The sequence below is a fragment of the Alosa sapidissima genome, chromosome 12, assembly GCF_018492685.1.
Source record: "Alosa sapidissima isolate fAloSap1 chromosome 12, fAloSap1.pri, whole genome shotgun sequence".
NCBI classification, from domain to species: Eukaryota; Metazoa; Chordata; class Actinopteri; order Clupeiformes; family Clupeidae; genus Alosa; species Alosa sapidissima.
Genome location: NC_055968.1, coordinates 8449074 through 8471659, shown reverse-complemented (window position 1 = coordinate 8471659; position 22586 = coordinate 8449074). Strand labels below are relative to the sequence as shown.

General features: G+C 41.6%; 2 protein-coding genes across 3 annotated transcripts in view; one reads left to right on the top strand and one right to left on the bottom strand.

Moving 5' to 3' along the window:
- Window positions 1–1528: 1528 nt before the first annotated feature.
- Window positions 1529–5615, bottom strand: cdkn2c (cyclin-dependent kinase inhibitor 2C (p18, inhibits CDK4)). 2 transcript variants are annotated; one of them, XM_042058061.1, is made up of 4 exons: window positions 5472–5615; window positions 4908–5073; window positions 4030–4650; window positions 1529–2377 (listed from the first exon to the last, which is right to left on the bottom strand). In XM_042058061.1, the coding sequence occupies exons 3-4, from the start codon at window positions 4159–4161 to the stop codon at window positions 2009–2011; spliced, it is 501 nt and encodes a 166-aa protein (XP_041913995.1). In that variant the 5' UTR covers window positions 4162–4650; window positions 4908–5073; window positions 5472–5615; the 3' UTR covers window positions 1529–2008. The 2 variants fall into 2 exon arrangements, with proteins under 2 accessions (XP_041913995.1, XP_041913996.1); XM_042058062.1 differs by lacking the exon at window positions 5472–5615 and adding an exon at window positions 5260–5446.
- A 933-nt stretch (window positions 5616–6548) lies between these two features.
- faf1 (Fas (TNFRSF6) associated factor 1) overlaps window positions 6549–22586 on the top strand; it is an 86753-nt gene continuing 70715 nt past the window's right edge. The window contains exons 1-3 of the mRNA XM_042056993.1: window positions 6549–6936; window positions 8238–8306; window positions 18145–18191. Coding sequence (XP_041912927.1) covers window positions 6877–6936; window positions 8238–8306; window positions 18145–18191 — 176 coding nt within the window. The 5' untranslated portion in view covers window positions 6549–6876. The remainder of the gene's footprint in view (window positions 6937–8237; window positions 8307–18144; window positions 18192–22586) is intronic.

Below are 22586 nucleotides of genomic sequence, written 5' to 3'. Positions count from 1 at the left end.
TCAGAAATCAGGTCACTATCTTTGGAAACTGACAAATTTTATAATATAGGCCTCTACGAAATTAGGCCGGTTTACATTGTATCAAAGTCTGAACAGCAATAACAATATAAAAAACGTGTAGGCTAATATTTCTTAAGCCTGACTTGTGTGATATTTTGGCACAACATTTTTTTAGAAGTCACGTAGGCTATTACTGTTTCTCGTCTAACATTACATTTGAAAATGTAATAGGCCACTGTTGCACAATTATTTTCATGAAACCACTTCGACTGTTATGATAATCTTATTCGTCGTTTCAGTGAACTTGAAACAATGAACAGGCCTAGGTTACTGCCAGTATCCTCGTATAATGTAAGTATACAGTCAAAACGTTCGCAAATCTTCGCTAATGAGATTTCATTATGAGTATTTTCGAACTTTCTGAGGCGAGCTTTCCAGCTGATCGACATATGAATTTCCTTTGATCACGCGTCTCCGAGAATATGCACTTTGTGTCAGAGAACGTGTAACTGTTGCCATTTAAGGCGTAGTTAAATTTCCAAGAATATAACAAATAAGCCATACAATTGAGACCACTGCGACACTGTTTTAACATTCTCGGTGTTTTAGGAGGTCACTGTAACGACGATTAGTCCACAGGGTGTAAAAAAATGTCAGCATGGTGTATATATTCACATCAGAGTTCCTTGTGCCTCCAACGTGAATGGCAATAGGAGGAAACTGACAATGACATCGTTTCAACATATTATTTTTACTTACAGCCTTTCATAAAGCATACAAATAATTCAAAACTCACGATAAAGACGTCTCACTATAATTCAGCAGCTCAATACCGAACCAGGAAGAACATGTCCATTCATGCCACTTGTGATATTTCTTCAAGGCTACGTTATTCTCGTGCGAGATGTAAAAGAATAGTTTCCATGTTAAAATATTGTCTTGTTGTTCACCATTCTCCTGGTTTTGTTGACGAAACGTCCGATTTTTTGCGCGTTGTAGAGCTGAAGCGCCAGAATTTGAAAGATTGGCAGCAAAACTAGGATATCATTCCTCCCACCGGCGTAACGGTCTTATTATTTGCGCTGCCGCTCAAGCGTCTGTTTGCCTCCTGTTTCTTGTCGTTAGCTCTATTTTACACGTGTTGAAACGAAGAATCCATTAATTTGTTTCTATCCAGAGACTCGATAAAATATGCCACTTGCCTCACGTTACCCACTGCTGTTTCCTACGAATCAAGCTGACTGTAGCCATGCCATTAAATGTAGCTAAAATGCTTCATGCTACAATTATAAAAGATGATTATATCTAAAGGCCTAGAATATCCTGTAAAATCATATTCTTTGCATATTCAGGCAGATAGCCATTTTCTGAATAGATCGTTTCATCTGCAAATAAAACAGACTGGCCATTCCTTTGACTAAACCCAAAACGCGTCCCTTAGCAATATTGGGTTTTTTTCATCATGTTAGATGTGTATTTACAAAATAACCACAAAATAATATCTACAAACCATTTATTATTTTAGCTACTTTATTCACAAAGCAGACATAGTTAGTGCAATAGAACACACTCAGCACTTGGCTACATTACTGCATTTTCTGTTCTGAAATACAGTATTTCAGTAATACAGTCTTTGGTACACAATCAATATCGAATAGTTCACATTTAATGGAATTCTGTTTGTTCGTTTTCCAGCCTATTGGCTTTTGTATATGGTGCTGATGATTGTACAACCATATTGTCAACGTGCAGTCTTCTGCCATAAAACAATTCAACCAGGCTGGTGGCCATTTGATAAGGCCTATTTATGTAGAGTGAATTCCTCAATTGTCTCGAAATGCAGTGTAGACCTACAACGAAACCAACAGATAATATTATGGAAGAATACACCGCTGTGTTTACGTTACCAAATTAACTGAGTCTGTCTGCATTTAAAAAGAGGTAGTTAGCTTTTCCTATATAATCCTGTTGACAGCTACCCCTGTTTCACTAAATTGAGCAGTCCACATTAGTTTTGCTGTGAAAACACAAATGTTTCTAGCCACTGTGCGGTGGAGCTTCTATTGTGCCTTCTGGCCAAGTCGCACGGTGTCTGGCCTGACCCGTTTAGTTGAGAGGGGTCGGAGGTGTACGGCGTAAGGAACTGCACAACGTCCAGGTGACCCGATTTTGCAGCAAGGTGCAAGGGTAGGTTTCCGCCATTGTCGATTAAATTGACATCGGCTCCATGATGAACCAGGACCCTCAGCGTGTCTAAAAACCCGTCCCTGGAGGCGTCGTGGGCAATGGTCAGTCCCAACACAGGGTCACGCACATTTGGGTCCGCGTTCGCTCTCAATAACGCATCCGCAATGGCTGGATTCCCGAGTTTCATTACCTGTAGAACACAACGAAGAGGAATGAAACCCATTATACATCTGTGATATGTGATTACACAATTTTTACACAATTACACAATTTTGTTTTCGTATGGTCCTACAACTGTATAGAAGATAACTGGCCGAGACATTTTTAACATAAAACGGTGGAAGCGTTAGTGCTGTATATGGTACATGTGGATGGCCCCTCATAAAAAAATGTCATGATTTACAATGCGTAATAACAACGAAATCGACATACGTGCTTTCCTTTGCATTTTTTAAATGTGTGGTGTGCTATATTGGAAATAGCATTTGAGAAAATTAGATCTAACACTATAATGCATATAGCCTATATGTTTTAAAATAATATTAGGTGAAAATACATCGTTGGCTTCTCTTGAAAGTGAGTCGACACATTTGGCAAAAAGGGAATTTACCATGTATTAGGACACGCCGTTATAAGAATCCAACATAGCCTAATGCTATATTACTGAGATGGTTATTATGAGTAGATCTGTACCAATCGCAATTTACTCCCCTGTCTTAATTGTGGCATATGTGAAATCCCGGTTGCTTAGCCCAGAGGTTCTCAAACGTTTTGGGTACCAAAGGTCAAACCAAAACGCCAGGGCGCACCGAGTTATGATTACTGATTTTAAAGTATGACACACAGACAGGTTATACCAGGGGTGTTCAATATCATGCCCATATTTTTTTCTATACAGTGTGTTTGAGCTGAGAATACAGGATAGTCATATGCGATGCTGACTGAGCTTTCCAATTGAGAAGCTGTGTCATTGATGCATTTTAAAATACCACTATCCTATTTCACGAATCTGTATAAAAATGCATGGGGTTCCTCAAAATTCTACAGCACACTTCATTTTGTGCCTTGGCACACCAGTTGAGAACCACTGGATTAGCCTATACATTCTCTGTAAAAAATAATTTCAGGCCTTGGGGTGTTGGTTGATTTTTTACATAGCCTTGATATTTATGCTGAAGTAAATACAGCCTATTAAAATCCATTTTTACATGTTCAGATATTTTTTTCAACAAAATGGTAGGACTATTGAAGTGCTTATATTGTTAATTGAAGCAACTGTAAATCAGTCAGTATCAAGGATGTTGGACAAATTGACATTATGATTCAACAGTCTGAGCTTTACAAATTAAATATAGTTTGTGAGAATATTTGTGTTGAAATTTCAACAAATGAGAACAACTTTTATGCAACATTACTATTTTGATGAAACACCAGAATTACCTCGTAACATAATGTCATGCTTATAAGGACAAGTTAGCCTACATGTAAATACTTGGACATAGTTTATAGCTAAACTGTTAAGTTAGGGTTATTTTGTGTAATCCCAGGTTTGATTTAACAAGACATCACCCATAAGAGCACATGTAGTTCCCTTGACCCATTCACTATCCTAGACTACACGACTGAAATTAGACCATATGCGTGTGAAAACAGAGGCAAGACGCTGTGCTCAATGAATTGCCACATGTATCAAAATTGACATTTAACAGGTACACTGATTAATATACATGTCAATATTTGAGGTAAACGTCATTGGGAATTGTAGTAGCATATAGGTCCTCATGTCAACCTCGCCGGTGTATGCAGAGGAAGAAGGCTATAGAACAGAAATGCAGTTCCAACCTGTATGGCTGTCCTGTTCAAGATGTTCTTTTCATTGGCATCTGCTCCGTTTTGCAATATCATGTCAACCTCGCTTAAATCCCCTCTTGCAGATGCCGTGGTCAGCCTATCTGCCTGCGTGCGTCCAGCCATTCTCGTCAAAAAACAACGCTGAGACGAGGAAAGGTGGCTTGTATGAGAGGAAACGACGTAGGTTCAATAAAACAGAAAAAAAAAAATAATCACGGCTTTGATGGCGAGTCGTGATGATTAGACGAAGCGCAATCAAATGGTATAGTAAATAGTCTGTTACACCGAAAAAAGCTGAAACGTTGCCAGAGGTCCGCCCATCTTTTTTAATGCCATCCCCTAACAATCTGCAAAACAAGGATGTCACGCCATATCCATCCAAGCACACGATCATCACCTTTCTTGAAAATGTCTTTTTTATCCATAGGTTAAAAACAGGGCCATCCGAAACGATCTAGGTCCTCAACATCACGCAGGGGAAACTCCCAGTGAAGGCTCATCCGAATGACCCGGTTCTACCGTGCATCTCATCATTGTAGGCTGTATCTTCACGTCCTCAGCGATGCGCATCTAAACCAAATATGACGAGGTGCAATCCATAACTGCAAAACCCTGAAAAAATATCAAATGGGTCATTAGCTGAGTTAGAATGTCTGAAAGAGTGGTAGGATAACGAAGCTGAAGTTTAGGATATGTGTTGCAAATGGTTAACGCTCGTGCTCAGTCATAGTCCAGCTATGCAAATCCTTGGTTCAAATAGTAGCCATGACGTTTGATGCTTTATATAAACAAGGTTAAATGTTCAACTCAGAATAGATTTGGTCTTAGTAAGGCTGAAATCCAATGGAATAATCCTTATGTTATTTTACCTTTCATCTCTCAGGAAACTGCATGCAGGTGCATCTAGTCTTCATGGATGTCAAAACTAACCGACTGTCATTCAGGTCTAGTCCCCTCTTGTAGCGGGGTCGTTTTTTCCTTGGGCGTCTTCAGTGCTCAGCGTGTAATGCCATTTCGGTGCCCTCAGTCATAGGTCTGAAAACGGATAGAGGCAATGAGTGGATACTTTTCTATACAATGACATTTTAAATATGATGTTTCGAACTTTTCTGATTGTTTCCCGCCCATTTTAACTGCAGAAACATAATGATGTTTTATAATGCAGAGGTTAGGTTGCAGTTATTCAGAATAAAAACAGCCTATCAACTCGAGGTGATATACAACACAATCCGTGCGAAATCGTGTTCCTATGCCAAACAGGCTAACGATACGGGTTTTTTTTTCTGGTTAGAGGCTATCAAGTTGCTTGCAGTTATTGGTCATAATCCTGCTTTCCAGAGTTGTTTCAATACCACATAACGTAGCCTAATACAACGCAAGCCTTTTAGGCTACTCAGCACAAGCGATATAATTTGAAATGTAACATAGCCTACCTTGTCATAGTAGCCTACGTAGGCTATAGATTACAAATCTCCCATATATCTTCGCAACATGTCTTTTTTGGATGCGTTCGTTCATCTGATTGGTGGTACGGTCAGCAGCTGACTTCTTCAACAGAGTCCATTGCAGTTGGGCTATTTGACATCACCCATTTTTGAAATAAAGTCTCGCTTCCGCCCACTTTACTAACAGACGAGAGGCGGGGCTGATGGTGGAGCATGGAAGCAGTGTAATGTGCTGTACGGTGTACTGTAGTACGGGTTATACTATTTACCGATGATATGTCAGTCTAAGCAACCTGAAAATAAGCGAGCCACATGTCTGGTTTTCTTGTTCCAGTCAGTCGCAGAGGTCCAGAACGGCTGTGGTCTCCGTTCTACACAAAATGATACAATGAAGCGTGCCTATGCTAATTTTTACATTATACATTTGCTACAATGTAGCCTACGTGTAACAACATTTGTTGGGCTGTGTGAAACAAATTAAGATGCTTGCTTAGATTAGAGCAGCAGTTTGAATCTAATGGTCACGTCACCATTACAATAGTCTAGATTTTCTGTCCCTAAATCAATGAAGGAAAAACTAGTGGAACTGTCTAGTGTGATTCCTACGTCTCCATACTTTGTTTGAAGTGAGCCACTGCCCTCTACAGGGCAGGCTAGGGACAGGAAAAAAATGCTAATTTCATGGGGGGATATGTGTTACTATTGACATGGCAGTATTTTTTTTGTCTCCACAAACTCCAAACACCCATTTCCCCAACGTAGATTATTTAGATGAGCAAATGTTGGGTAGATAAATATAGGCAAAGAGTATAGATATAGGTCTATATTTTGCCTGTTAAGCACAATAGGCTAGCTGTAGGCTTGTGTTAATATCAGAATCCATCAGCGAGGAGCCTAGCCTACATGTGAACGGTTGTAATGTAATCATTCCTGTGCTACATACAACATTAATATAATTGGTTCATTTTGATCTGAACGACTAAGCAGTAAGCAGTAAGCACTGCAGTTCCCCTTTAAGATATGTGCCTATAATTATTTTACGACAACACTTTGAAATTGCCGTAAAGCAACCGGATTGCCTGAACATAGATAAAAGAAAAAAGTGACGATTACACCGAACTGAGATCTATCAGAATCAGAACACGGCCCGAAAGTGCGGATTTTGCATCTCAGCAGCCGCATCTTGACAGTTACAGGGCTCCGTTGTTTTTGACATTTGATGACTATACATTTGTACATGAATCCCTAGTCACTTGGCGTGCGTGTGTTTGTGTGTGCGAGTGTGTTTGTGTGTGAGACAGATAACAGATTGCTAGTTAGCGTTAGCTAGCTATTGAGTCAAAACGATAGCTAGACCAGTGGCAAAGCTAGCTAGCGTTTGGCAGTCATTGCAATGATGGCCTCCGATAGCGGTAGCAACATGGATAGAGAGATGATTCTGGCTGACTTTCAGGTGGGTTCTTTTTTGTAACCATTACCAGTGACATAGTTAAACAAACTGTAATCTTTGTCACAAGTCTTACGGGAGATATGTTTAGCTCTGTGAATGTCAACAATGATGTAGCGCAAGCTCTCTGGCTGTCTAACAAAATTGCTAACGTTAATGCACAGTAATGACGGCAATACGTTTGAGAGCTTGGTAGTTGGCTAACAGCATCTCAACTAATGCCACTTGCTGTATAACTAAACAAACATTACTGTTTGCTCATTCTAAAGCCAGAAAAGGAAAGAGTATTGCGATAGGTTTAGACACTTTAAGTGGCTCGTTATGGTATAAATAATTATTTGTTAAATAAGTCCCCCAAGTCCCAGGTCAGCTAATGTTAACTACTAGCTAATGCTTCTTACATGGGTAATGTTTGTTAGCACGCTAGAACTAGCCAGCAGCTTAGCCAATTATTCAGTTATTCAGAATAGGGCAATCATGCTAACCTTACCCTTAACAGTATGGTTGTTGAATAATTAATTTACCTGACTAGTCATACACAGAAACAGACATACGGCTGGTCTTTAATTATATAAGTATTGTGAAGCTCTATGTCTAGAACCAATGGCTACGCGAATTTAGCTGCTAACGTTATCCAAATGTGATTTATTGAGGTAAGAGAATGACAGGACAGTTTAGTGTTCGTAGCTAAGGTTGCTTAGTTAGCCTATGTTAGCGGACAGTTATGTCCGTCATATTTTTGTACATCGTAGGTTTTCAAATTATTACATTTACAGTGACGTTAGGTCAGTTTAACAGGTAACAATTATTGAATCATCTGAGCCTATAATTATTGTATGTCCCACTCTAGGTTGCAACTGTCAACATACTGATAGCTAGCTTGTTTTAGCGTTCATCAAGGCTCAAATCAAGCTAGCTGCCTATGGGATGTGGAAAAACAAGGCCAAAACCCTAAGTACTGTGACACTTAGTCAAATGGAAAACAACTCGTCTGTGTCTGCGGCGAACGGTTAAACAGTTAATAGCATATTACGAGTAAATTATGTTTTCATGTTCTTAACAGGCCGAGTGGAGGCTTGATCTTTTCCCATTTTATATGCATAAAGATGTAAACACATAATTTAGGTAGACTATTGGTGATATAACTGGTTACTGTAGGTGGGCCAAGTTTTGGAAAGACTATGCACTGTATGTGTGCATGTTTTATATCAACTGGTCTTTTACATAAATTTAATTTGCCATAACTCAACACCATAGATGTGCAGGATCAGGGTTCCTTATGATGTGTGTTTATTCATTTGTTACAGGCTTGCACTGGTATTGACAACATTGCAGAAGCAATTACTCTGTTAGAGCTGAACAACTGGGATTTGGTGGTAAGTTTTGCTTACTCCTTTTGGAAAAAACGTAATCCGTACTGAGACACTCTTCTAAAAGAAACATAGCGTATTTACACATGGAGAGAAACAAAAATAATTTTCCAAAATCTATTTTAAAGTTAATCTGGATTAGCAGTGATGGGAGGATCTTAGATTGACACTTGACACTGACAAGTTCAACCAATCCAGTCAGTCAACTCCTTAGATTTTACTGTGATATATTTAAAGCATCAACTGGTGGCTGTTCTTTTGGTGAGGTCGGCCAAACGTTTCAGAGTTGATTATTAAGCAGTTTGGCAGGTGAATCTCTCTAGCTCGTTGTTTCTTTTGAAGATACAACACACTCCTTGTCAAACATTATAGTTCCTCCTAAAAAGTAAATAATGATGGCTGTATTATTAAGCAAGAGGAGTGGGCCATTCCCCTCAGTTCAGAATGCAAAAGTCAAATTGTGATTTAACAAGCCCAATGGTAGATGCTGCCACCTTTAAGGGTACATTTACATTTTTACATTTATTAATTTAGCAGACGCTTTTATCCAAAGCAACTTATTCTGTCAAGTATATTACAAGGGCCATTGTCCCCAGAGCCTCTCGGGGTTAAATGCCTTGCTCAAGGGCACAGTGGTGGAATCCGGGTATTGAACCCACAACTTTTCAGGCTACTGCATCCTAGCCCAGCTCCTTAGCCACTATGCCACCACCGCACCGCTACCATTGTGCCTAAAACTACAGTGAATCATCTCAGAAGAGAAAAGGAATTGGACTTTTTAAAGTATTGGTTGAAAGATGTCCACTTATTTGACTGTTTTATTTTTGAAGTTTAATTACAGTAGAAGAGGCCTCTTGATTGTGTCATAGAGAGCTGTCACAGAGCTGCTATATGGGCAAAAATGTTTTTGCTCAGTCTGTGTTTTGAACCACTCACAGATGGCACACTCACTAAAGCCGTTGGTGTTTGGGTGGTACGTTCTGTGGTATTTTAGGGCTGAAATGCATTGTTACAGAGGCTGAGTTGGTGGTGGTATATATTGTAGTCACCACTATATTTGGCTGCCGACTGTAACGCTCAAGTTTGGCATCTAAAGTAAGTCATTAACATATTATGTGATGTATTGAACGATGCATATTTAAATATGCAGTTGATCATGGATGAATGTGGGGCTGGATATGGGTGCATTGGTCTTGTAATTTCTCAGTCAGGAACCCTTTATCCTACAGTTTACAGAAACTCGTGTTGCATTCAGTGGCCTGAGCTATGCATTCAAAAGTGCAGATATGCTTCAGAATTCTAAGATAGTATCTTGATTGAAAGATGGCCTGTGTCTAAAGTTCCTTACTTTATAGTTTATTTATTAGGGATTTATCGATATATAAAATAACAATTTGGCCGATAATCGATGCCAATACTGATATCTTTTTCTTTGTTTGTTTACTTCATTTTTGCTGTTAATTGTACCCTTTAGTAGAGTGGAAAGAAAAATATTCATTAATAACTGAACCATTTTCAGGTCTTTCAGGCCTTGATGGCACAACATTTACCTAGTGTAGAATGGATGCAGCAGACAAACATCAGCTACTGCTATCTGTAAATGTCATATAAATTTGCCAATAGCTGATATCAGTCAACAAGACCGATATTGGCCGATATATCGGTGCATCCCTGTTATTATTATTTTTTTTGTGTACCATGACTAAACTTGCCTGAGTATTAGGCCTGTGCTGTAGACTGACACTGTAGACCACATTATCAAGGCCTCTCAGTAAATACCTCACCAGGTTCAGTTTCAGATTGCCTTCATTATGAGTGCCATTGACTGTCAGGTGTACACTGCTCACAGAGCCTGAAATTCTGGAAAGTTGTAGTACCACCTGCACAGTCAATGGATGTTCACTGTATGACACAGGCATGTGTACTCATGTAGAAAAACAAAAATGGCAAAAACAAAAAGTGTTATATCAACCAACTTCTGTTTGTCCCTAATTAACTTTAGCATATTGCTACACATTATTTGGAATGAGGCATAATTTAATTGTAACTTGACACAAAGGTATTTATTTATCTATCTATTTTGCATTGCTATCAGCAGGCCCTTGCAGCTAAAAGCATGCAGTTTTGGGCCAAGCTGTGGGGTGATGCTGGCCAGAATTGAAACCAAGGGCGTTACTGTGATTTCAATATTGAAGGGACAGGGACAGATTTAGTGAGTGAGTCAAATCCATCCTGTCACATTGTCCTGTATGGCCATGTATAGTTTTTGTAAGCTACCCGTACGTCTCAGTAAGTCATCATTCCTAACCAGGCACTGGTTTAAGCCCAGTTTGACACAGTACCAGAGAAGTGTAAATGTTGGCAGATGCCTCCTGGAGATTGATTTCAGGTTGATTCTAAACAGTTCTCACCAAGCTTATTGTTTTTTGCCTAAATGGTCAGCAACATGAGAGGCTAACTCCTCCAGTTTTAATAAGTTATATAAAACATATTTCATAATAGTAAGTGATGGTAAACAGCCCATCTTGCTGCTTGCAATGGAAGCATAATGGCCTGTTCCTAGATTGGCAATTTGGTGCTGAGAGTGACTGGTAGCCTGGTACCTAGCTAGTGATGCCTCCGAATGGAGTAGGCTACTTAAATCATCAAATCAGATGCATATCGTAGCTATGCTTCATAAGTATGCTTCTGAATAAAAGAATGGCTTGGAAACAAACAACTTGGATTCTACAAAGCCAAAGTAAGGTCATCCCACTTTACTTCTATGCTCTTAGCCCTAGTTCCACATTAGTTTTATGATGAGTATAAGCTTGATAGAGCCCTGTGCTTTACTTAACACTTTAGGGAGCTTTAAGTGAGACAGTGACTAGAAAACTCGTCCTTAGGCTATATCCAATGGCAACTCTACTGCCAGAAGACAAAAGAGTCAGAGTCAATAAAATGAGCCCTTCAACGAAATTGACAAGCAGCAGTAAGTAGGCTAAGCATGCTAAATTCGACATCCAAACAGTATTCTAACGTTAGCTTTGAGATACTGCTTGATTGCATAACTTAACTTAGTTTAGTCTCTTCAATGTAGCCTACTATGTTGTGATAAGACCTTAGCAGAGTTAACTTCAATGCAGCAGTTTTGAACAAATTTGCGCAGCATGGTCACGATGCTAAGCGGATTTAATAGCAATTTAGCCAGACGTCTTCTATGCAATGCTTCTATGTGGCAACAACAATCCTTCAACAATCGTGAATATTTTGTTAAATGCACATGCAGAGGAGGGGCAGCAGGCTACGAGAGAGAGCGGGGCGGGGTAAGGAAAGGCTGCGTGCGTAAAAAGCGCAGCTCAATGGCAATGCAAGGATTTGATCTTTATATTTAAATTAATTTAAATTAAACATAGAATATTAATCTGTGGCGGCCGATTTTGTTTTCGTGGCGCCCCGCCACAGATTAGTCCGTGTATGGGAAACACTGCTTACACTCGGTCATATCTGCCCACATGTCCTAAAGTTTAATTTGGCTTACTCAACAAAATGCCTGCCAGTGGCCAATCAAAACTATGAAGAGCACTATGAAGAGCTGTGTAATAATAGCAAATAAATTGTAACCATTTGCAAAAATGATCACCATATGTCGTCAGAGAGTAAGGAAACACGATGAATTAAAGTAATGGCTTATTTGACAACATTACTATAACCCGTAAAACCCATGAAAAAAAAAGAGTTACGGGGCGGAATCTCTTGGAATTTTCGTTTATGTTTTGAATGATTAATTCTAGAATAGCGTATTAATAATGGGATGCCGCATCCTCCTATTTGGGTTGCCAAATTAGCAAAGGACAACTGTCAGCAGCTGTCAGTTGTAGCCATGAACGAGTAACCTACGAGAGGCAGGCAAATTTCCAAAATTAAAACAAGAAACAAATTAAGTGGACATCGGAGGAGCTTCTTGAGATGGCGACATCTTCGTCAAACGAAGAATATCAAGTCTGACGCAGAGCTGGCCATATTTCTCTACGACAGGTAGCCTAGGCTAAACTTCATCTGCATCGCTAACTTCAGCTAAATATGTTACGTTGGTTAGAGACGTTTTTTTTTTTTTTTTTTTCACCGTTTCCGTAATGTGTAGCTGGGTCATGGTTGGAGAAACGTTAAAGCAGCTGCAGGTCAACTAACGTTAGCTATGTCTGCATTACATCAGGCAACTCAGAAGAGGCTCGCGTCTGGTAGTCTTGAGAACGTTCACCAGTGTTTTGATTTTGGCCTACAGAACATTCGGTAACAATCCTACAAATCGCTCCTTTAATTCCGTTAACAAGGGACGCTAGAACATCTCAAGACATGCTTGTGTCAATGCTTTGTGATGCAAAGGTTCAAGGTTTACTACATTTGACGTGATGAATCTCTGCCATAGCCTTTGCATGCACATCGAATTTTGTGCTCCTCTATAGGGGGCGTTTCAACTGACACATTTCAATAGATGCTTGGACCACTATGATCACCGCATGTGGAAGTGCACTTGTGAATGTGCATTAAATCACTTTGGGAGTAGCATATAATATGCAGACTTTTTACATTTACAGACACAGGCACACGACACACAGTCACACATGCTACATGCACACAGGAGAAGACACAAGGGTCCTATAACAGTTCACTTCAAATATATGTTTTGCATGTAGTGTGAGGTCCTTTAATGTCTACAGTGTGTGTGCATCAGTGAAGCTCCCTGACAGATTTTTCACTTAGATAAATGTATGATAAATGTATTTATTGTCTATTACAAATGTTATATGTTGATGTGAGTGCAACCAGGGTTACCAAATCAAATTCCTTGTAAGGATTGTCTTGAGCTTAGTGAAGGAAGATGTTTCTGATTCAGATTACAAGGGTTAGAGAGTGATTGGAGCAATTATTGCAGACTTTATATTACAGTCCCTGAATTGTGTGTGTGACATTGCATTGTTTAACTTGTCGTGGTATGTCAGTGCATTAACAAGGGTTGTGCTGAATGGCTAGCCTTTCATCTGTCTGATAGGATGTAGGTCATCTTTCCGTGCCACACAGGCTAGTAAAATGAATGTAAATCTGCATTGTTGTGATCTTTCATTGCCAGTTAAAATGACCTCCAATAGATCGGATATACTTTGTGTTGTTTCTGGTATGGTACCTTGCAATCAGAGGGGCAACATAATTAATTTCTGTATAAAACGGCCAAAGTGTGCTAGGACCTACAAGTAAGCATACAGGGCAGTTAGTCACTTGCACGCACGCGCGGACATACTCACATGTATGCACATATAAGCATGACATGCATTAGGGTGTCACCAATGGATCCTTTCTCAGTTGTTGCAGACTTGTCTTATGGAAGCAGTGGACACAAGTTTGTGCACACAAGAATATAGTCACACACACACACACACTCATTCACATATCTTAACTTCAGCATTGCTTTGGGACAGTTGGCATTTTCCAAAATGACAATCACTATTTTTCTCTGTAATACATGTTATTTATAATTATTGTGTTCCTCTGACATCTAACATTAAAATAAAAGTTAATGTTTAGAATGATATAATGGTTTTTAATTTAAGCAATACTTGTTAGATCTTTACTGTGCCAACCCAAGCTGCAAGCAGATATTGGCCTATACAAAATGTTGGCTTGCGGACTTTTTTTTGTAAGAACAAATCAGTCACGGTATATTTATGGCATTACTGGAAAAATGTCAAGCAAGGGCCAAGTATATTAAGCCATAGCCTAAATTTGTAAAGTAGTACTTGTCACAAACAGAATTTTTTTTTTTTTGTAATGTCTGTCATGATGGATTTGCTCGTCAATATCTTAATCAAAAACTTGTTTGAACTTGTTAACACTCAAACTTTTATGTATCGTTTACATCTCTTCAGGGCTGACTGTGTCATAACCATTTTGATATTCGTGTTTCTTTTTGTTTTTTATTGCAAAATTTCATCTGGATTCCTGATGCTTTACGGTTCTGCCAGTGCAAGCTTTTCAGTTACTTGTGACTAAAAGAAACTGAAAGCTGACATGGCTCTACTGCGCAAACCAGCACATACTGTAGTGCAAACCAGTTTTAGTAGTCTATTTTTTATGCTTCATACTTAAATTGCTTAGTTGTGTTGATTATGGTCAAAGAAGTATATATCAGGTATCTTGCCAAATGTATTTAAGTATCCATGCATGGCCAGTAAGCCATAAGCACTCATTTCACTGGAGATCATCTTGAAGCCGAACACCCTCTGTGTGTTCTGGTGCCTGTAGGAAGTAGCACCAGGCCTATCCACTACTTTAATTTACATGTGATATAGGGAAAGATGGGGAAAAATATTCTCGCACCATCTTTATATTGACCCATTTTAGCTAAATAAAATAAAATCACGGAAATATACAGTGTGAGTTATAAATGACTTATAAGTCATGGTACATATTCCGAGTGTTGATGGGAAAGTAAGTAACAGCTTCACTGCTCACTGCGTCACTTGCATCCTCAGAGCCACTTATTACATATCATGCAAAGCAGTGCACAGTAGGCCTACTGTTATCTTCATTTTCGTCATCGTCTTCTTTGTCTTTATCTTTGTCGTCTAGGATTTTTCTGCATTTAAGGGAACATGACCCACATAATGTAGAATGTTTGTTCAAAATGTCACATAGATAAAGGTCTTAATCCTTAAAGGACACTGGAGCTATGTACTTTCAATTTTTGTGCAATTTGTACTTTTGGAGTCATTAATTAAAAAACAATAAAAATGCACTCCTATACTTACCATGACACATTGTGACATAATTGGGCAATCAAGCTAGCTTGCACCTGTGTTCTGTTGAGGGCGGCAGCTACTTCAAAAGCACCTTTTAGCGTTGCGGAGACCGGTGCCAATGTGAGTGCGGTGCTTTCCACATGGGGTCGATTACTTAGACCCCATTATTGTCAATACAGTCCCGCACACCAGCGAGGGTGACCGCAGAGTTGGACGCTGGTTTGTGGGGTTGTATTGATAATAATGGGGTCTAAGTAATCGAAGTGCGCCACACTCCCCACACTTACCCTTTTTCTCTCCACATTCTCTCTCTTGCTCTTTTCTCCCATCTCTCCCTCTTTATTTTCTTTCTTTCTTTTTTCATTTTCAAGTGAATCTCTCTTATCTGTGTTTCACACTCTCTATTTCCATAGATTCTTCTCTCTATTCCCCTTTTCTCCTCTCTGACACTCTGACCCCCTCTGATCCTCATTTTTAAAGGCGCAGTAAGGGATTTCGCAGGAAGTCGCGTTTGTTTGTGTATATTAAAAGTGTTTTAACCGAGGACCAAACAAAACACACCAGAGGGGCAGCTCACCCCTACCTTCAGTAGTCCCAGAGAGGCAGCTCACCCCTACCTTCAGTAGTCCCAGAGACGCAGCTCACCCCTACCTTCAGTAGTCCCAGAGACGCAGCTCACCCCTACCTTCAGTAGTCCCAGAGAGGCAGCTCACCCCTACCCTCAGTAGTCCCAGAGAAATTCCGAGCAGGCTGCCCCCACTTTCAGAGAGTAGGCTGCCTACAGAAACCATGTTTTTACAGTGTAATCACGGAATGGGCAGCTAGCAGTTCTGAGGAGGTGATTGCTAAATGCGGCAAAAAATGTTATGGGCTTGAAATCGTATAAAATCCTTGACTGCGTCTTTGAATTACACCTATCAGCACTTATTCATACTAACTCAAGGTTTCACATGCTCTAGCTAGTATTCTCAATCATACCCACTTATTATACTCTCTTACTCACACTCATTTATTCATACTCACTTACTCTATCATTCTCAATCCCAAGCATACTGACTTACTCACTTTTAGTATACTCACTCAATTCATGCTCATTCATTCCTACTTATACGAATTTATATTCATTCCTACTTATACGAATTCATATATTGATGGATATATTTTAATGTTTTCTGACAGATGGGGCAGCCGTGGCCTACTGGTTAGCACTTCGGACTTGTGCAGAGGGTTGCCGGTTCGAACCCCGACCAGTAGGCACGGCTGAAGTGCCCTTGCCCTAGCAAGGCACCTAATCCCTCACTGCTCCCTGAGCGCCGCTGTTGTTGCAGGCAGTTCACTGCGCCGTGATTAGTGTGTGCTTCACCTCACTGTGTGCTGAGTGTGTTTCACTAATTCACGGATTGGGATAAATGCAGAGACCAAATTTCCATCACGGGATCAAAACAGTATATAAACTTATACTTATATTGCGTTTCAAGTGCAGGATGTGTAAAAAGCTTGTTTTGCACCCAGTTCTCCCATTTTCTCCTGCAGAGAGTAGTTCTCCCTCTTCACTGGAGAGGGAGACGATGAACTAAATGTAGTTTTGAGCTGTTGTCTTGCTGGCAGGCATTCAAAGCAAGCAAGCAAGCCCCGCATATATATGCACTGCTCTGCTCAGGCAGGCACACCTGCAAATGTCATGACTTGCTGTTCTTCTGCAGTGCTGGGAGCCTGTTCGAGCGCCATCAACAAAAGGGTCCCTGTGTGTGTAGAAGGGATGGGGGAAGTGGGGGAAGAGTGCAAAATGCAGACGTCAGCCCATCTTATACCAGCCCCCCCTCCGTAGTTACAGAGGCCCCTACCCCTGCACCTGGGCAAATTTCAATCCATCTGTGCGCTTAGCAGAAGAATCCGTGCCAGTGTATCTACCTCAACCTTCATCTGCTTCCAGAAGATAACATTTTGCCAGTGGTGCGTGGTGCTCCACAAACCCAAGTGGGAAATGAGCTGGAGTTTTCGACATGGGCACACAACAAAATCTCTTTTAGGCATGCTCTTTAAAAGCGGAATCGGCACAATAGAACCTCTAGACTCTTCCCTTTATTCTGACATGTGTAGAGCAAACAGGTTCAGGTTAGGCAGGGGGTTCCAGAGGATTGGCTTTGAATAATGACACCAGCATACAACATTACATGACGGGCAGTGTCATTTCAGGGCTGCTATAAAACTGTCTTTGTGGAATAACAAAGCTAATCTCAGTCCTCGATTGATCTCTCAATGGCATCCTTAAATAATTATGGCATGGCTTATTTTTATTTATGTAATTATGGTACCAAATAATTAAAAACTTCCAAATATTCAAACTTTTTGGAACAGTCTTTATTTCCTAGTGTAATGTTGAACGGGATTAGAGAAGGTTGTGTGCCAGTAACGATCTCTAAGACGAGCCTTTGTTTCTGTTCAAAAGTGTGTAGGTCTGCTCTGCATGCCAGGAAAGAGGTTAAAGCAGAGCAAAACACCGTCAAGTGGCTACGGCAAAGTTTCAGTTTGCATATTTCTGACAAAACATTATTATTTCAGATATGACAAAAACTATACCTGGCTTAAAACATGAATTCTGGGACGGGTGTCTCGATAAAATGTAGCCTCATATTTCCCAACATTATGAAGCGCAGTCTTTTCCAATCATCCTCAGTAACGTCCTCAGAATGTCTCTTTTTCTTTCACTGGCCGGCTTCTTTGAGAGCGGTCAAGAGAAGGAGACAATCTAAAGGCCTATGCTTCAGTAGCCTTAAGCTCTTTTTCTTTGTTCATGGTCAAAGTGATAAGTTTGTTAAACAGCAAAGTGTATAGTGTCCTCCAGAGAGGCAGACAGCAAACTAAAGCAGTGTTGTGCTGTTTTTCTCTGTCTATCTGCATGTGTGGCATTCTAGGGTTCTGGCTAGCTCCCAGGGGGGAAAAAAAACAAAAACAAAAAAACGGCTCGACGGCGTCTGAATCGTTCACCTCTCTGCAGCTTTTTTGTGTGTTTCTCTCTCAATCCCTCTAACGTCCCCCTCAACCCGTTTCTGCTTCTGTTTTCGCAGGCAGCCATCAACGGAGTTATACCACAAGAAAATGGGATCCTACAAAGGTAATCTCTGCATAAATACGAAGTAATGCTGAGCTCTCCTCGCACCCCCCTGTTGTGTTGGCCAGATTTTGTTTTCAGTCTTGCAGGGACTAATGCCACTTGACAGGGGTGCTGCAGGAGTGGTGGTGTTCTGACATGGACACGCGTGCCAGTGTGTGTGTTTTTTGTGAGGGAAGGTGAGCGCTCCTCAGCGGTCTCGCACGTTAACTGAGGCAGGCCGGCCAAAGCTAGCACACAGAAGTGCCGTTACACCCTGAAAAAAAAAAAAAAAAGGTGACATCGCAACTCAATTTTGAGTCTGAAGAAAAAGTCCTGTTAAAAGCCAAAAAAGGGGCAGTTCTTTGGGTTCTCAGGGTTCTTTTTTTTTGTAAAAAAGAAAGAAAACACAACGGGTCTCCACTTAGAAAAACATTCGTTTTCATTACAGCAGCAAACGGCTTTTTCTACCATAATAGAGTCCAGCTGTAGCAGACGCTGTCAGTTTCTGTCTGTGGGCTTCTAAAACAAAAAGATATTTCACTGCACTTTAAACACGCAGCCATCGCTAGGCCTGTGGGTGTTGATGGCTGGATAACAGAAGCACTTTCACGTTGGAGATGTTTGATGTCAGAAAGAAGCCGATCCGGCAGCAGTTTAGGAAGCAATCATGGGCGGGATCATCAGAGCAAGACATTAATGTTTTCTCTGCTCATTTCCCCGAGGAAGTGGCGGGTAATTACTCCACGAAAGATCTCGCCGCAGAGCCAACAGGAAATCGAACAATCAGTTTCTTGATGCCCTCGTTAATTGAAGGGAACAACCTTTTTTGAGACCCTGATGTACAGATGTTCTTTTTGGTTAAGCAAGGCCCACAGACATGCACCAATACAACGCAAGCACCAAGTTGTAGTCTATATATAACGTGCCCTTTTTAAATCCCATTTTATGTCTGTCACCACAGTTTCCTCAGTTCTGTAGAAAAAAAAGAAAAGTAAACGACCGAAAACAGACAAAACTGAATCTGCACTGGGAAGTGTGTGGTTTAATATGTTTAAAGATGCGCGTGCGCACACACACACACACACACACACACACACACACACACACACACTTCTGAAGCCAACAGGCTCCCACTGCTGATGCTGAGTCAAAACTGGTTTCCTTACTTGTTTGATTGTGATGGCCGTTTTTGTGTAGGGTTCTGTGTTTTTGCTGAGACTGTGGCACAATTTGGGGGCCCTGAGGTCAGTTGCCCATTGTGAATAGAAGCTGGCGTCGCGGGGCGGCACCGAGCCTTAAACGCTCATCGTGGGCTTGCGTTTACGGCAGCCAAGTTAGAGCTCGGCACTGTGGGTAGAAACACAGGCCTGTTGAACTCAGCCATAATAACAGGAGTCGAGGACTGTTACAGAGTAAAAGAACTCAGTGTGGCATTGTGTCCACAGCCACGTATCTCTTTCTCTCTCCCTTTCCTTCTCTTGCTCTCTCTCTCTCTTGTTCTCCTTTGCTCTCTCTCTCTCTTGCACTCTCTCTTTCGCCCCCCTCTCCAACGGTCACCATTCATGAATACTCTGAGCTCAAGAACAAATATATTCAGAACCCGAGGACACTGTTCAACGGTTTATTTTCTTCTTTTTTTTTCAGCGTGTGTGAAGACTTGTTTTTCTTTTTTCTTCCCCTCTTTCTTTTTCTGTGTTTTTGTTTTTGTGTGTGGGTTTTTTTTCCCTCTTAAAGGCACATAATTATGAATGGGCCCTGGCACGGTGACCTCCAGCCAGCCCATTTAGCGCCAGCGTCTGGCACCAGCCTGCGCCCGTAGGATGGCATCTCTTACTGTGAAGGGCCCCTTTTGAGGTGGCACCAGCCAGCTGGAGGCCTCCCCGCCTCTTTCCTCTCCCCTCCTCTTCTCTTTTCCTCCTCATCTCCTCTCCTCTCGTCGCCTGGCCTCTCTTCCTCTCCTCTCTCCTTATCTTCTCTCCTGTCCTCTCCTCTCCTCTCCTTGCCTCTCTTCTCCTCTCCTCGCTTCCCCTCTCCTCCTCTCTTCTAGACTCGTTTCCTATCTTTTCCTCCTCTCCTTGCCCTCTTCTCTTCTTTCTTCTCCTCTTCTCTCATCTCCTTGCCTCTCTCTTCTCCTTTCCTTTTCTCCCCCTCCTCTCCTCACTCCTCTCTTCTCCTCTTTTCTCCTCTCCTTTTCTCCCCTCCTCTCCTCACTCCTCTCTTCTCCTCTCCTGTCCTCTCCTCTCAATTACTCCTCATCTCCTCGCCCCGCCCCTGCTCTCCTTGTCTCCTCTGTGCTTCTTGAATCTCCCTAGTGGTTCATTTGACTGTACATTAGGGTAGAGTGACATCTAGATGTAAAGGGTGGAATTGCATGTAGTATGTAGTTGGGGGGGGGGGGGGGGGGGGGGGGGGGGGGGGGGGGGCTAAAGACGTAGTAACTTTGTAGCTTGCATGTAGCTAAAGACGTAGTAACTTTGCCTTGTCATAAACTTCTGCCAGGTTCTGTCCAGGTTAGGAGAATATAAGAGCTTAATTCTGCTTAATGTGTTTGTGGTTTGTCTGAAAGTGTTTAATGGTTAGTGTGGGATTACTTGGGGCAAGTCTTATCATAAACTATAAATGCCTTATGGACCACACTTCTCATAATTTATATCTGTAGCTATAGTAGGAATCGTATGGTTTTGTTACCAGTTGATGTAAATGTATGGTACCATTGTCGGAAGTATCACATATCACTAATTGCCGTGTATTAAAGTACACACTTAAACTATTTCAAATTTCCTCATTCCATTTTTTTGTCAAATACTTCCTCATTCCATAGCTGTGCTGTCCTGTCCTCTGCCTAACTTCAGTGTTTGTGCCAGAGAATTGGGCTTACTGATCAAAGTAATGGCCATGAGTACAATTGGAGTTATCATGTCTCTCTCTCTCGTTCTTTCTCCCTCTCTTGTTCTCGCTCTCTTTCTCTCTCTCTCTCTCTGAAGATTTTTTTTCCCATTGTTTTTTTCCCCCCTGGATAACGATTTCCTGCATGCCCCCAGAGCCTAACGTCTTTAACCTTTTGGTATTCTAATAAGGTGGGATAAATACGTTCTTTGTGTGGTGCACTGGCACCCTGCTCCCTGTCCCAGTGCGATATGTGCTGACCCCCCGAGGAGAAGAGAAGCCTCTTTGTCCCGGCCTGCCCAGAGAAAAGACATTATTTACTGCTGCGCCGCTCAGCTCCACTCTGCTCCAGTCTGCTCCGCACGGGGACGGGGGCTCGAGGGAATTCAGCCATCAGACGTGGAGAGAGCGGGAGAAAAGCCGAGAAAAAGCCGTTTTAGAAAAAGCCGTTTTGTATTGCTGGTAGGAGAGAGAGGTAGAGAGAGCGAGAGAGAGAGATCAGAAGAAATGGGAAGGAGAGCGAGTGAGTGAGAGAGAGTGACAGTGATTTTCTGTGCGACAGACAATTGGCCGTCTGTTGGGCTGGGCCCGTATTATCCCGAGTGTAAAAGCCTGTGTACACTGACTCTGAAACTGTTTGCATTGCTGTCGAGTCAGCCTTGTTGCTGCCTCAGAATGGGGTGTTGCCTCTGTTTCTCTCCCTTTTTGGGTCTGCCCCTCTCCAACACTGTCTCTCTCCCTTTCCTTTCCCCTCTCCTTCTCCCTAGCATTCTGATCTCTCTCTCTCTCTCTCTCTCTCTCTCTCTCTCTCTCTCTCTCTCTCTCTCTCTCTCTCTCTCTCTCTCTCTCTCTCTCTCTCTCTCTCTCTCTCTCTCTCTCTCTCTCTCTCTCTCTCTCTCTCTAGAATTCTGGTATCTCTCTCTCTCTCTGCCCCCCCTTCTCCCTCTCCCTAGCGCTGTCTCTCTCTCTCTCTCTCTCTCTCTCTCTCTCTCTCTAGCGCTCTCTCTCGCGCTCGCTCTCTCTATCTGTTTCTCGCTTGTTCTTTCACTCTCTCCCTAGCATTCTGAGTGAGCAAGTGAGAGACAGAGCTATACCACTCTCTTTCTTTCCATTTCTCCCTTAGCCCATCCATAAGAACTCTTTCAGTGGGTTGATAATATTCACCTCAGTGAAATTATTCAATATTGAACGTACAGTTTTTCCTTTGTCAGCGGACTGTGCCCCTGTGATTTTCTTGTCAGAGAAGTGCATGTATACACAAGGCCTCCATGTTCTTTTCACGAGGTAGTTGTGGTTGAATTCAATGAGCAGTCGTTGACACTCTCAAATGTGGCGGCATCACATTATTGCAGGGGGAACAAATGTTTTGGGTGCAGATTGCGCCGCGCTCCGAACATGAGACCCTGGTGCCGTGTGTGTATGTCAATGGCCGCCTTTGTTTGGGCACAGTGGCGCCTGTGTTGGTGCTGTTTTTTTCGCCTTATGATGATTTGTGCAGCCTCTGTCCCATTCATTCAACCACAAGCCCCC

Excerpts from the sequence above, each read along its gene's own strand:
- cdkn2c (XM_042058061.1), bottom strand. The coding sequence starts at position 4,161 with ATGGCTGGACGCACGCAGGCAGATAGGCTGACCACGGCATCTGCAAGA. Across the intron at positions 2,378-4,029 it reads TGAACAGGACAGCCATACAG|GTAATGAAACTCGGGAATCC; the intron begins GTTGGAACTGCA and ends TGTGTTCTACAG.